Here is a 15,199-nt window from a genome sequence, read left to right as displayed (position 1 = left end):
TGCATCAAAACCTGTTCTATGAAGGAAGTTTGTAGCAATACAGGCCTACCTTAAGCGAAAAGAATCTCAAACAACCTAACCTTACACCTAAAGGAGCTAGAAAAAAGAACCACAAAACGTGAAACCAGTTGGAGGAAGGAAATCATAAAGATTAGAGCAGAAATAAACAAAATAGAAAACTTTCAAAAATAGAACAGCTCAATGAAATCAGGAGCTGTTTCTCTAAAAATATCAACAAAATCGATAAAACTTTAACCAGAGAAAGAAAGAAAGAAGAGAGAAGGAAGGAAGAAAAGAAAGGAAAGAACAGAAAGAAAGGAAGGAAAGGAAAGGATGCACTAGGAATGGAAAATAAGGAAAGAAGGAAGGGAGGAAGGGGGAATTTCAAAATCAAAAATGAAAGAGGAGAATAACAACTGATACCACAGAAATACAGAGGATTTTAATAGAATATTATGAAAAATTGCATGCCAACCAACTGGACAACCTAGAAGAAATGGATAAGCTCCTTGAAACATACAACCTCTCAAAACTGAATCAGAAAGAAATAGAAAATTTGAGCAGACTGACTGATTACCAGCAATGAAACTGAATCAATAATTTAAAAACTCCCAACAAACAAAAGTCCAGGACCAGATGGTACACAGGTGAATTCTACCAAATATTTAAAGAAGAGTTAACACCTATTCTCAAACTATTACAAAAAGTAGAAGAGGAAGGAAAGCTTTCAAATTCATTCTATTAGGCTACTGTTACCCTGATACTAAAAGCACACAGAAAGCCACTACCAAAGAGAGAGAGAGAGAATTAGAGGCCACTATCTCTGGTAAACATACAAGCAAAAATCCTCAACAAAATATTAGCAAACTGAATCTAACAATACATTAAAAAAATCATTCACCACAATCAAGGGAGATTTGTTCCTGGGATGCATAAGTGGTTCAAAATTTGAAAATCAATTAACATAACATATCACATTAACAAGAGAAAGGATACATTCAGGAAAAGCATTTGATAAAGTATAAGATCTGTTCATGATCAAAGCTCTCAACAAAGTAGGTTTAGAGGGGACAAGCCTAAACATAATATAGGCCATATATGAAAACCCAAAGCTAACATTATAGTCAATGGTGAAAAATTGAGAACTTTTCCTTCTTCTCCAAAGAAGATATCCAGATGACCAACAGACATATGAAAAGATACTTAACATGACTCATCATCAGGGAAATGCAAATCAAAATCACAATGAGGTATCGCCTTATGCCTATCAGAATGGCTAAAATAAAAAACAAAAGAAACAACAAGTGCTGGCAAGGATATGAAGAAAAATCAATTCTCACTTGACTATTAGTGGAATACAAAGTGGTACAACCTCTGTGGAAAACAGCATGCAGATTCCTCAAAAAATTAAAAACTAGAATTACCGTAAGATCCAGTAACCCCATTACTGGGTGTTTACCCAAAGAATTAGAAAACAGCAATTCAAAAAGATACATGCACACCTATGTTTATAGCAGCATTATCTACAAAAGCCAAAATATGGAAGCAATCTAAGTGTCCACTGATAGATGAATGAATAAAGAAGAGGTGAAATACACACACACACAAATATTACTCAGCCATAAAAAAAGTGAAATCTTGCCATTTATAACAACAGGGGTGGATCTAGAAGGTATTAGGCTAAATGAAATAAGTTAGTCAGAGAAAGGCAAATACAACATGATTTCACTCATATGTAGAATTTAAGAAACAAACAAAATTTAAAAAGGGATAAACCTGAAAACAGACTCCTAACTACAGAGAACAAATTTGTTCATACCAGTGGCGAGGTCGGTGGGGGTAAGTGAAATAGGTGAAGGGGATTAGAATATGCTTATCATCATGAGCACTGAATAATGTACAGAATTATTGAATCACTATGCTGTATGCCCCAAATGAATATAACACTGTATTTTAACTACCCTGGAATTTAAAAAAATATATGAATGTGGCTCAGTGGGTTAAGCTGCTGCCTTCAGCTCGGGTCATGATCTCAGGGTCCTGGGATTGAGTCCCGCGTTGGGCTCTCTGCTCAGCAGGGAGCCTGCTTCCCTCTCTCTCTCTGCCTGCCTCTCCATCTACTTGTGATTTCTCTGTCAAATAACTAAATAAAATCTTAAAAAAAAAAGAAAGAATTCATATCTTTTGTTCTTTGAAGCTATGAACATATATTTCTTTGACAGAAAATATACAATATTTTTAGTTAAAGCTACCAACTAGATACTTTGCTGAAAGTTACTGGACTATCTGGTACAACAAAATACAAACAGGAAAAAAAAAGGTTTGTAACTCCACCAAGTAGATCCACATTCCCCATCCAGTTCAACTTGGTCTCCACATCTCCTCACATCTGTGCGTAACAAGATGTCTACAAACAATACTGCAGTCATCAACAACCAAACTGAGTCTGAATGAAGGTGCTAAAGCACATGTTCTTTCACAAGCTGTGCTATTGGACTAAATTTGTTTTCCTTTGACATCCAGAATGTATATTTTCCAGGGGAAGAGGTATTTCTATACCTAACAACAAAAAGCAATCTCTCTAAAGAGAAAAGCAAAATAAAACAAAACCAGAAATCTTCTGAGTCATTACCTACTTTAAGCATAGAAAAAATTTTCTTTAAAATTGTTCTACTGTTAGGAGGATGAAACAAACAAAAAACCCAATGAACTAATTGGAAGCTTGGACTGAAAAAGGAACAAAATGCCTATCACAACATCTTCCTAACCACAAGAAGAATGGGATTTATTTGCACAATGACCAGGTTTTAAAAGCTATGTAATGTAAATTAGTATTATAATCTCCCTGATATTTCTATAATTCCTCTCCATTATTATTATCATTCTGTCATAATATCTGTCAGTTATTATATTACAGTTTATTCAGGTAAGTATCTGAAACTCATTAGCATGACTCTTTTATTTAACAAAAGCTACAGGAATATGCCTAGCTCAAAGAAAAAATACTATGTTAGGTGTAGCCACTGTTACTGAGTTTTACCATTTTTACACTCTTATTTTCTTTCAACCAAAGATTTTTTAAGATTATATAAACCTTGTGCCTTAAAAAAATGATAAACAAAATGAATTTTATTTGACTATATAACCACATAGAAACAAAAATTCACTCAGACTGGGGTAAAAAAGGACAATATAGGCTTGTATAAAATCCCTGTGACACATTAGAAAATAAGTACCAATAAGCAGAAGCTGAGATGCAAGACAGTAGTTATGCGTTATCTCCTTCCAGATCTTTTCGCCTCCTTCTTCCAAGCTTTATAAACAAGCTGAAGCCCACTTTGGGAGGTATTTGAAAAATTCCCTAGACTAGCTCCTGACACTGAACAAGAAGCTCTCTTACAACATGTGAAAAAGAGCTCTTAAACTTGACTGACTGAACACCACTTCTCAAATCAGGCTGTTAGTGATACTACCTCCCAAGGTAGCCTTCTCTTCTCTTTATTTTTTTAATTTTAAATTAGTCATTTATTTCACAGAGAGAGAGAGAGAGAGAGAGAGAGAGAGAGAGAGCGCGCGCAAGCAGGGGGAGCAGCAGGCAGAAGGAAAGGGAGAAGCAGGTTCCCTGAGTAGCAGGGAGACTGACCCGGGGCTCCATTCTAGGACCCCAAGATCATGATTTGAGCCAATGGCAGAGGCTTAACCCACTGAGCCACCGGGTGCCCCAAGCCTTCTCAATGCCTTTTTTTTTTTAATTAAAAGATTTTATTTATTTATTTGACTGACGGAGACACAGAGAGAGAGGGAACACAAGCAGGGGGAGTGGGAGAGGGAGGAAACTGGCTTCCCACCCAGCAGGGAGCCCTATGTGACGCAGGGCATGAGCCCAGGACCCTGGGATCAGGACCCGAGCCCAAGGCAGACACATAATGATAGAGTCACCCAAGCGCCCCAACCTTCTCAATTCTTAAGCAACTTGAATTTTTAGAAAATTCTTCTTCCTGTTTGGCCAGCTGGGATCTGGATGGGTGTTACCACCAGGGATGTTGTAACTACTATGGCGTTTGCTTATAGGACAGATCAATCAGGCACCCAATGGATTTTGTAATTTGTTATGCAAACTGGAGCACAGCGTCAAAGGGTGTGCTAGAAATAATTATCTCGGGGCTGTCCAGGCAGTCTGGTATATGTTAGCACCCTCACTATCAGTAAGGGAGAGGGGGTCCAGGTCCAAAAGAGGATGACAGGATTTGGGAAGGTCATCGGGACCTCCACCAGCTGGGTTTGAAAGGGTCAGTAGACAAAAGGACGAGACTGATACAAAGCGAAGGTCAAGCAAAGCTTTATTTCGCGCCAAGCATCGAGAATCAAACTGACCGGCCAGGGCCGTCTCTTGCAAAGAGGCGATCCCTCCCAGTCTCACAGACTAACTTTTATAGAGTAAAGGCCATGTGGTTGAGCCTGGCCACACACAGGTGGCCAATTGAATTACAATTCACCCCATGATAGTCATTTATTTCAGCCTATGACCTTGGCTGGAATCAGGAGCCTTTGTCTGGCACCTGATAGGCGGGGCTCACACTCCTTGGCAGGTAATACGTGCGCTTTCCCTTGATTGGACGTTTCCACCTGGCCTGGTTCATCCTTGGTGGGTAGGGAGGTAATACGTGCGCTTTTACTGATTGGACGTTTCCACCTGGCCGGACATGTCCTTGTATGTGGGCTCCATTATCAGGGGCTGGTCAGTCATATTTCACCAGTTCTGTTTCTAAGCACTTTCCTCTTGGATGGAAGGGTAAGGTTCAATCTAAGTTTATTGCATAAACAGCAAAATGGCTCGCTCTGGCTAAGTAGGCCCTTACAGGTTGAGCTCAGAGCTCGGTGTGTTCTTGTCAAAACACCAAGGTCGAGAAGACCTAGCTGCTCAAGATAGGCAAACAACACATTATGGAATGTTTGAGGAGGAGAGGCATTTGCATGTCTGCGTACCAAACACTGGACTCAGGCTTAGGGTAACAAAATTAATTCCAGACCACTGATGATGAGGGAAAAGACCCCCGTATAGTCAAGATAGGTTCTAGCACAAGGCAGGGCTAAGCCTGCAGATTCTGGACTATAGAGGCTACAACCTAGTAGGCCTGGAGAAGGTGCAGCTGATTGTAGCTATGTCAGGTTTTTTGAGACAACAGAAGAAATTTCCCTTTTCTATATGAAAGTCCTTCAAATATTTGAAAACAGCTTTTACAACTGCCTTGGGTCATTTCTTCCACTCGCTGAACATACACGGTTTCTTCAGCTCAGGAAACGTGATGCTCCACACTGAGCAAGCCGGTGTTCCAGGTGAAGGCCCAGCACATCAGAGCAGCGCAGAATTACCGTACAACACATGCTCTGTGGAATGGCACTTTCTGTGAGTGGCTAACATTAAGTTGGTGATCAAATAGCTCCGCAAGAATTTTTTCATAGAGTTCTGCTATCAAGTCAGGCCTCTCCCATTCTTTACTTGGAGATTTTAATCCTCTGATCCCAAATGAATGCTTTATGCCCATCCCATTAAATATGGAGGCACAGGGAAGGGCAGTGCCTAGGTTGACGTTCTGGTTCTACAGCTTGCTCTCTATGGCCTCGAGCCAACCACTTCCTACTGAGGAAGGAGCAGAGGATCAGATGAATAAATGTATGTGAAAGCCTGTGTAAACTAGGACATAAAATCAGGATCTAAGTTTACAAATATTTTTTCATTTGGTCATTCTATAAATAAATTCTATGAATTTTTATTCAGTGCCTACAACCAGACACTACTCTGAGGACATGGTTCTGGTCTATAATCGATGCCTACAGAGATGATAGTTCATTGCCTCTTGAGTTTCTCATTTATACAATTAACTATCTGTTCCAGTTTTGTGTTATCTAAAAAGGTAGTAATTTCCTTTATGCTTTTTCTAGATCTCTTTGTTAGCATTTTGAAATTATATGAAGGGTGATTCTTTTTTTTTTTTTTTAAAGATTTTATTTATTTATTTGACAGAGAAATCACAAGTAGATGGAGAGGGAGGCAGAGGGAGAGAGAGAAGCAGGCTCCCTGCTGAGCAGAGAGCCCGATGCGGGACTTGATCCCAGGACCCTGAGATCATGACCTGAGCCAAAGGCAGCGGCTTAAACCACCGAGCCACCCAGGCGCCCTGAAGGGTGATTCCTGCAGCATTCTAGTGAGACCTTTTTTCAAATTGTTATAAGTAATTCTCACTGGATGCAATTTTTTCACAGAAATCCACACAGTTGTAGACTACCATCTAATTTAGGGTACACGCATTTTCTGCAACTTCTCCCCTGTCCCTGAGCAGTTGCGCCTGCTGTATCATGGACACTTCTTCCCTTGGAAGCTGCAGGAAGTCACTCTCTTCATGGCACCCGAGGCTACCACTCCTAGTCGGGCTGAGATGGCAAGCAGGCTGATTACTGCTGTCTTGGATTTCCACATATTTCACCACCATAACTAAAGAATGTAGTGAAAACCTGCCAAAGTACTATTTGCTCTTGTTCATCTGTGAGATGATTTGGCAGTTGGGGCAGCTTTTCTGTCTGACTTGGTACAACTGGAGAACGGAAAGGAGTGAAGGATGGCATCCACTAGGCAGAGGGACAAAGGAAGGGCTGACTTCTCTTCAGTTTCTTTCTCATCCTTCCTTTTGGCAGGCAAAACCCAAAATCTATTGCACAGAATCATTTACTATAGACAATCCTTTAAAACCAGTTTTTAAATTTCCACTTGCCAGACTATGAATATAGCTTTGCTATAGAATAGTTCTTCATGATGATAGCACTGCAGGGCTCAGTGAAGGGTTAAGTGATATAAATTATTCATTCATTCATTCTACAAATAGCAACTGAGCACAGAGGACACAGTAGTGGATGCTACAGTATTCTGGGAGGTCAGAAATGTGGTCAGAATGAAGCAAGAGGATTCCTCTGTGCACAAACCAGCTTCACAACTGTCAGGGAATGTTTGAGGAACTCCAAGACAATCATGACATGTTTGAAGTTACCAAAAGGGATACCTGATCAACACTGCTTGATTTCCATCAGATGCAAAGCTCTGTAGAGGAGCACTTGAACTTGGCCACAACTGTACAACCCTAGATAATGGACTGGCAGGCCCTGGAAGGGGACTGGAAAAAGAAACAGGGGACATCTGAAGAAAAAGCACATGAGAGATGAGTTTGGCAGAATGAGTCTGAACAGCAGGGCTTGTATTAGGGAGGTAATGATAGCAGCTACTATGCCTGGCTGCTGTGCATGGCTGGAAGGAGGGCAGGACAGAGAGGAAAGAACTATGGGTCACTTGGGCCCCAACACTCATTTGTGATGAATGCCTCTGGGCACAGGGAACCAATAGCATTATCCTGCTAACTGCAGAAAGCACCGAGAAGCAGTAGAGACACTGGGCTAAGTCATGAAGAGGTCACTGGCAGGATAAGAGAGAGCAAAACAAGGGTATCAAAAGGAAAAAAAAAAAAAACATTGATCAGTAAAGCAGTAAGACTGAAGAGCCTCAGATGTCATTTCCACATGGACTCTTAGAAAAAATATCTTGGGGATGAACTCTTCAGAACAAAAAGCTGAACATTTCGTTAAGCAAAAGGAAAGAAGTCCCTGTTCAGTAAGATCAGGGCTCCTGCAGGGGAAATCTGGGAAATATCCATTATAGATCAAAGAGTTAAAATCAGATGTCGTATCTTTATGATGGGGAAATAAGTTTCAGTCAGCACCACCCATTCATATGACCATAACATTTAAAAATGCTAAGCTTATGATCACTGATAACCTTTAAAGAATAACCACTTTTTGATAGACTTTGTGATAACTGACTGGCTTGACAAAGAGGTACAATAGGAGAAATCTTAGTACGATTTCATTACTTGAATGGATACAGAAAATAGTCCCTTTTATAATAGTTACTTGTTAGGTCCTTTATTTTCTATAAATGCATAACAAATAATTGACAAAAAACAAATAAAAAAGCACCTCTTACATTGTGATGGTTGGTTGAAAAGTCTTAGAACTACTTGTTTATACAGAGATTCATCTTCAATCAGCATTTGGGCTGCTTCCAAATTCACTGGATTTTCTAGCTCTGGATTAGAAAGCATAACCTATAGGAAAAAAAAAATAAAACTTTAAGTTTTTAAAGTAAACTCTTTTGCTAGAGTAGAAAGACAAGCCAACACATACAAGAGTAACAAGCATTTATTGCATGGCTACTATGTATCTATTTGGAGACAGACACAAAGACAAATGATACATAGATTCTAGTCTCAAGAAACTTGGTCTGTCTTGGTGTTATTCTGCACATACATGAGACAAACACTGGGATCAAAGCAAGTTACAAGTTCCTTCCTCTAGCCTATTCCTTTCTATCATGTGAACTTAAATTCAATTTATATAGAAAGGAAACTAAACATTAGGAAACGGTGAAACATTTCCATTAAAAAACAAGTTTAGGGGTGCCTGGGTGGCTCAGTGGGTTAAGCCGCTGCCTTCGGCTCGGGTCATGGTCTCGGGGTCCTGGGATCGAGCCCCACATCGGGCTCTCTGCTCAGCAGGGAGCCTGCTTCCTCCTCTCTCTCTGCCTGCCTCTCTGCCTGTCATCTCTCTCTGTCAAATAAATAAATAAAATTAAAAAAAAAACAAGTTTAATTTTTATAATAAGATCATATTTAGGTCATGGATAAACAAATGTATGTAATAAGGCTGTGTATACTGTGTATACTTCAACATCTCTCCAGAACATTGAATGAATTTGGTATCTACAGTTTTCTATTGCTGCTGTGAGTTACACAAATTTAGCAACTTAAAATAATACAAATTCATTGTCTCACATTTCTGTAGGTAGCAAGTCTGGGGTGGTCAGTCTGGTTTCTCTTTTCCAGATTTAGTAAGACTAAAATCAAAGTGTCAGCTGACTGGGCTCTTATCAGTGATTCTGAAAGTCTGTTTCCAACCTCATTCGTGTTGTCTGTAAGCTGAATTCAGTCCCTTGCATTTGTAGGACTGAAGTCCCTGTTTCCTTGCTGGCTGTTAGCCCGGAGCTATCTTTAGCTCCAAGAGGTCTCTTGCAAATTACAACTGGACCCTTATTTTTCAGAGCAGTTAAGGTATGAAAAATCTTTCTTATGCTTGGAATCTCCCTGATGTTCCCTCCTGCCACAGCCATTCTTCTTCTACTCTTTCCACCTTCCTCTTCTATTGTTAAGGGGTCATATAACCTTCCCATAATTCCATCTGCAAAGCCCTTTTACAGCAGTATGTAGATTAGATTAAATAACCAGAGGATGAAAGTCTTGGAGAGATTATCTTTCAAATTCTGCCTGCTGTCTGGGTGATTCAGTCGGTAAAGCATCTGTCTTTGACTTGGGTCATGACCATGGGGTCCTGGGATTGAGCCCTGCATCAGGCTCCTCACTCAGCAGGGAATCTGCTTCTGCCCCTTCCCCTGTTTGTGCTCTCTCTCTCTCAAATAAATAAAATCTTAAAATAAAATAAAATAAAATTCTGCCTGCTAGAGTATATGTGCATCTGGACAAAATAGGGGACCAGTAGTAACCAAAACTTAATAGTTCTGATAAACCACAATCTTGTTTATCTAGCACCTCAAAACTATTATTTTCCCAAACTGCAAGTATTTGTTCAATAATTTCAGTATTTTGAATATTATAACACACAAACTGGATAATTAAATATACCCCAAATAATAACTACCAGAATACTTAAGTGTAAATGAAGGTCAAAGTGGATAACTGTGACTTAAGTGTCATAGAAATGATGGCAGTCATCACTAATGAAAGCAATAATCTGATATTTTATAATTCAAAGGCAATAAGAATTTACTGCTGTTAATTGAGTTTTTCTGTTTGGAAAACACATTTGAGCTATATCTCCAAGAATATTCTAAGTTGCTTAAATAAGGATTCAGTGTGGATTGCACTATACCTCTCAAAGTGGGCAGGAAGCAGATGAAACTTATCTTCAAGAGTAAGCTTTAGTCTTTGGCTGGAGTGATAATCCTACTCAGAGAGGCACATCTGGTAAAGTTTATTCAATAGTCTTTGCATTGACACTATGTCTAAGACCTTTTCATATTATGTTTATACAAGCTACTAAGTATACTTAATGATTTTTAAGAACTTAAATATATTAAAATGAATCATTAAAATGAATTAAAATGAATAAATTAAAATGAACACCCTACTAAAATGGTAAAAAGAAAAGGTACTTTTATCTTTTTAAAGACTTACTTTATTTGTCAGAGAGAAAGAGAAAGAGAGAGTGAGCGAGCATGCACAGAAGCAGGGGGAGGGACAAAAGGAGAGGCAGGCTCTATAGTGAGTGAGCAGAGAGCCTGATGTGGGACTTGATCCTAGAACCCTGGGATCATGACCTGAACCGAAGGCAGATACTTAACTGACTGAGCCACCCAGGTGTCCCAAGGTCCAACTTTAAATTAGCCATGTGATAGTGTGGAACAACATAAGCAGCTTTCCAGAGGACAAGGACAAAAAACTGGAGCATCAGTATAAAACTGCAACAGTAGGTACAATTTGTAATTTCCAATTAGTTAAAGCCCATGTATTTGGAATTCCTTTCATGGATGGTGTTACTATTTACCTTTCCACTATATACTGAAGTACAAGTGTTCTTATAATCTTTTATAAGATTATAAAAATTTTAGGAGGAGATGATTAGTATATTTAGACTAAAATATTTTAAACACTATTTCAAATGCCACTCCCTTGAATAACAATGTGATAATTATACATATGTTTCACCTATTGTTCAAAGGGAAATATTCAGAAATTATGGTCTGTGTACTGTCCATTATAGCAGGTATCAGCCATATGTGATTATTTAAATTGAAATTAAACAAAATAAATGAAAAACCCAGTTCTCCTCAGTTACACTAGCCACATTTCAAGTGCACAGTAGCTAGTGGCTAGTGCCTACTATATTGGACATTGCAGATATTAGAAATTTCTATCAGTGTAGAAAGTTCTACTGGGCAGCATGACCTTGAAAGGAGTATTAAATAATCATTAAAATAGTAACTGCAGCAATTTGAAAATTACTTGAGATAAAATGATAAGTGGAAAATAAATAGGTCAAATAATTTATACATATAAACCATATTTTGGAACAACGTAAAAAATTCAGGTTCATTCTTTTATTCATGTTACTTAACATCTACTGTCAGCATTGTTCTAGGTAGGTACTGGAGAATCAGAGATGAATTGTACCTGTTCTCTGACCTTGAGGAGCTTGCAGTCTAATAGGCGAAGGCAGGTAAGAAAACAGTATGTGCATTACAATATTACAGTCCTCTCATAGAAATTTGCCTGGAGTACCACTAAGTGGATGGGAGACAAAAGAAATCCCTCAAACGCCAAAGGCATCTATTCTACCTCTGAAAAGGGTCAGGAAAGGCATCCCAGTGGAGGACTCTTCCAATGTATGCAGCTGCTTCCCAGACTGAGCAAGAGGGAAGGAGAAAATGGATTGCCAATCAGAAACTGGACTGAGCACTTTTTAAGGTTCAAGACTTGCTTGGGTTTGTAACTTTAGAATTGAGAACTCTATTATAATTTTTTAAAAAGATTTTATTTATTCACTTGAGACACAGAGATAGAGAGCATGAGCAGGCAGAGAGGTAGAGGGAGGAGGAGAAGCAGACTCCCTGCTAAGCCGGGAGCCAGATGTGGGGCTTGATCCCAGGACCCTGAGATCATGACCTAGGTGACCCTCTATAAACATTTTATAACCTGGATTGAACCAAGCACTGTGAGTGAAGAACAGCATGAAGATATAATAGGAGTGGGGCTCCATAGTGCTGTTAGGGAGAGTATGAAGCCCAGGTGTGAGAACAAGTAGATTCTTTGTCAGGCGATAGAACTGAGGCTAACCTGCAGTGAATGTGCAACTTTTTTAAAACAAGATTTTAAACAAAAACATGGGAGAAAACATTAGAGGGAAATGATAATCACAGTAGGGTTCAGGTTTTTCTTTATGACTATCAGTGATTTTCTTTTCCTTTCCATTCCACCCCCCCCCCCCGTTTTTTAGAGAGAGAGCATGCTCTGGATAAGTTGTATTAATGGGGTTGGTAGAGGGGCAGTGGGAGGAGAGAGAGAATTCCAAGCAGACTGCCTGCTGAGCCTCAACACATTGTTTTACTATTCCTTTTTTTTGTTGTTGTTAAGATTTATTTATTTGAGAGAGCACGTACATGCTTGCGAGGGGGTTGGTAGGTCCACAGAAACATCGCTGAGCCTGATTATAGGTGGTCAAAGCAAGTGGCACTGAAATAATTTATTTTAGCACCAGTTGAGAAAGGAGGTTTTTTGGAGGGTCAGAAATAACAGAACACTGAGGCATGCTTCTAAGGACCATGAATCAAGGGGGCAAAGGGCCATTCCAGAAACAGGCATCAGTCTGCAGGGAGGAAAAAAATCTCTGCCTTAATGAGTGAATTAAAGAATAAATCACTGGATTTGATATGAAAGTTTATAAAAGAGCAAGTAGCTAGCACTGTAAGGAATAAAGAATAAAGCTGAATATTTTAAGTTGTAGTCATCTGATTCACCTTTCTGAGGAAGGCAAGGTTCATGAATGAGGAAAGTTCATATCCAGTATTATAAAGTTAGAAGCCAAAAGAAAGGTTGAGACTAAATTTCTACAATTGAAATCATAAAGCTCTTTTTAAAATAAAATAAATATTCCTTCACTGTAAAGGGCATGAACTATCAATTTCACTTTAAAACAATAATCTTTATAAGTTCCATTTTATAGCCTTGGCATAAAATGCTGTTGATTTAAATAAGTTTACTCAAATCCTTCAATCATTTAAATATTCATTGCACATCCCATTCCTTATATTTTGAATAACTGGGATAACTGAAAGTATTAAAGAGACCATTATATTAATCTGTTCTTACCTGGAGGGTTAGTAAGATGCTGCTCAAAGTATAGCTTGTATTCCACTTATTGGGGTCGTCCAAAAAATCTATACAGGCCCGACCAGTATTTTGGTCTACTGTATTAAAGTAATACATGAATATTGACACATATAATACAATTATTATTTAAAATTTATGAACATCAAAATAGCACGGCAACATCAGAAAGCAAAAGACAAAGCAGAAAAAGTATCTTCAATGAATGTGACTGACAGCTGATAGAGTGTAGCTGTTAAAAGCATGGACTTTGGTTCAGACACACATAGATCTGCATGTTGACTCCCCCACCTGTCAGCTCTGCTATGTTGAACAATTTAACTTTACCTCTCTAGGTCTCATGTTCCTAAATTGTGAAATGGGCATATCATAAAAGTACCTTCCTTCACTGATTAAAAAATAAAGTATTTAATAGAGTACCTGACGTGTAGCAAATCTTCCCAAATGACAGATTATCATTATCAATAATACTCTTACTAAGATATAAAAAAAGCTTTTGTAAATGACTAAGAGAAACATTTCTACTCTAATAGAAAAATCTCTCAATAAAAAGTTACAAACTGAAAATAAAATTTTAAAAGGTAAAAAGGGGTGTTTGATTTGACACTGTACTATAAAACTACAATAATTAGAACCGCAGGGTGGGACATGAGATTAATGTGATACGAGCCTTTAGAAACAAATCCTACTATGTATTAAAATTGTTGTATGTTGAAAGTGCAATTATGACTCAGCAACAAAAGAAGATTATCAACCAATGACATTAACAAGTGCTGTGCAAATTACTCATTATCCTTTGGTATTTAGGCTTCCTTCCTTCCATCTCTTCTGGAATAAGGAGCACTATGCCTGCCCCTGTCTCCACCCTATGTGTGGTTTTCGATAAATACATGGTTGTCCATATTTTCCCCAGCAGGATGTGGCCATGTAACTAAGTTGTAATTGTGGGATATCAGCAGAAAGCAAGCATGCAACTTCTAGGTCATACTTCCTGAAGGAAGCTGTTTTGCCCTCTTTATCTTTTTTCCCTTCCCACTGTCTGGAAATGGTCCCAGAGTAAAAGTCTTATATCTAGAAATGACACTTGCACATTGAGGATGCTGAAACCACCCTGCCAGCTTTGTTCTGTTATACACAGATTGGAAAGATATAGAGAAGCTTGGCCTATGCCCTAACAAATTAATTAAATCAGTATTTTAAAAGAGGAATGGAGTTAAATATGAAAAATAAGACTATGGAATAACTAAAAAAAATTAAAATGATGATTTGATTTTGTTTGGGGAAAGGATCATCTAAGTTTAAAGGTAACTGGAAAAATCTCAAAGGATAAGACTGCATAAAAAATTTTAAATCCCATATATAAAAAAACCAGCATAAGAAAAATTTAAAAATTAGTGACAAAGGGAAATATTTGCAATATCTAATACAATATAATAACATTGTTAAGTCTGATGGTTCACAAAATAAGAAATGTAATCAACAGACATGAAAAAAATGGTTCAACTCACAAGTATTCAAAGAAGTTTTTATTAAAATAACAGTGACATTCTTATGAAATTGGAAAAAAATGTCTCTGATTTGGAGTGCCCAGATTTGGAGTGCTAAATGAGGACTTTATACACAGTTATTGGTGGAAGTGTAAGTAACATCCCGAAAGGCAACCTGGCTTTACGTATCTAAAGACTTAGAACCATATAGAGCCATCCTTTGAAGTTTGGGGCTAATAAATAACACTCCCCTCCTCCCAAGCTCATATATAATGAAACAGACCTAATTTTTGAAAGATGGAAGTAAAACACCAACTCTACTATAGGTAAGGCTGAAATGGAGAATGCATGTGATCAATGGCTTTACTTGAGCTCCACAAAAGCACCGTGATTTGAACTTAACACCCAAACTGAAAGCTGGCCTGTCTCCTTCCTGGAGAAAGCAAGAAGGCACCCATTTTGAAGAAAAATGGGTTGAAACTGGAAAGAAAGTGTTGAGAAAGTGCTGAGCCACATGTGTTCAATTTTTATTCCCTATTTTTCCAATAGGTAAGTCACTCAAGGAGTGAGGGAGGGAAAGAAGACCAATCACAAGTTTCCTGACTTTTCCTCCTAGAGACAGAGGTTCTTTTTATTCTGGAAATGGAAGATGTGAGGAGTAGGGTATAAGAACACCAACCCCCCCTCACTACATTTAACCAGTAATTCCAC

General features: G+C 38.4%; 1 protein-coding gene across 6 annotated transcripts in view; it reads right to left on the bottom strand.

Annotated features, from left to right (window-relative positions):
* UBE2U (ubiquitin conjugating enzyme E2 U) overlaps positions 1 to 15,199 on the bottom strand; it is a 57,177-nt gene that overhangs the window by 35,641 nt on the left and 6,337 nt on the right. For 4 of the 6 annotated variants that reach the window (XM_059376771.1, XM_059376772.1, XM_059376773.1 and 1 more), the window contains exons 4-5: positions 12,984 to 13,081; positions 8,030 to 8,150 (exon numbers count right to left, since the gene is read on the bottom strand). In XM_059376771.1, coding sequence (XP_059232754.1) covers positions 8,030 to 8,150; positions 12,984 to 13,081 — 219 coding nt within the window. The remainder of the gene's footprint in view (positions 1 to 8,029; positions 8,151 to 12,983; positions 13,082 to 15,199) is intronic. The other 2 variants (XM_059376774.1, XM_059376776.1) reach the window with 1 other exon arrangement.

Source organism: Mustela nigripes, chromosome 14 (assembly GCF_022355385.1).
Source record: "Mustela nigripes isolate SB6536 chromosome 14, MUSNIG.SB6536, whole genome shotgun sequence".
Lineage (NCBI taxonomy): Eukaryota > Metazoa > Chordata > Mammalia > Carnivora > Mustelidae > Mustela > Mustela nigripes.
The sequence above is the reverse complement of the archived record's forward strand: the minus strand, read 5'-3'. Positions and strand labels throughout refer to the sequence as shown.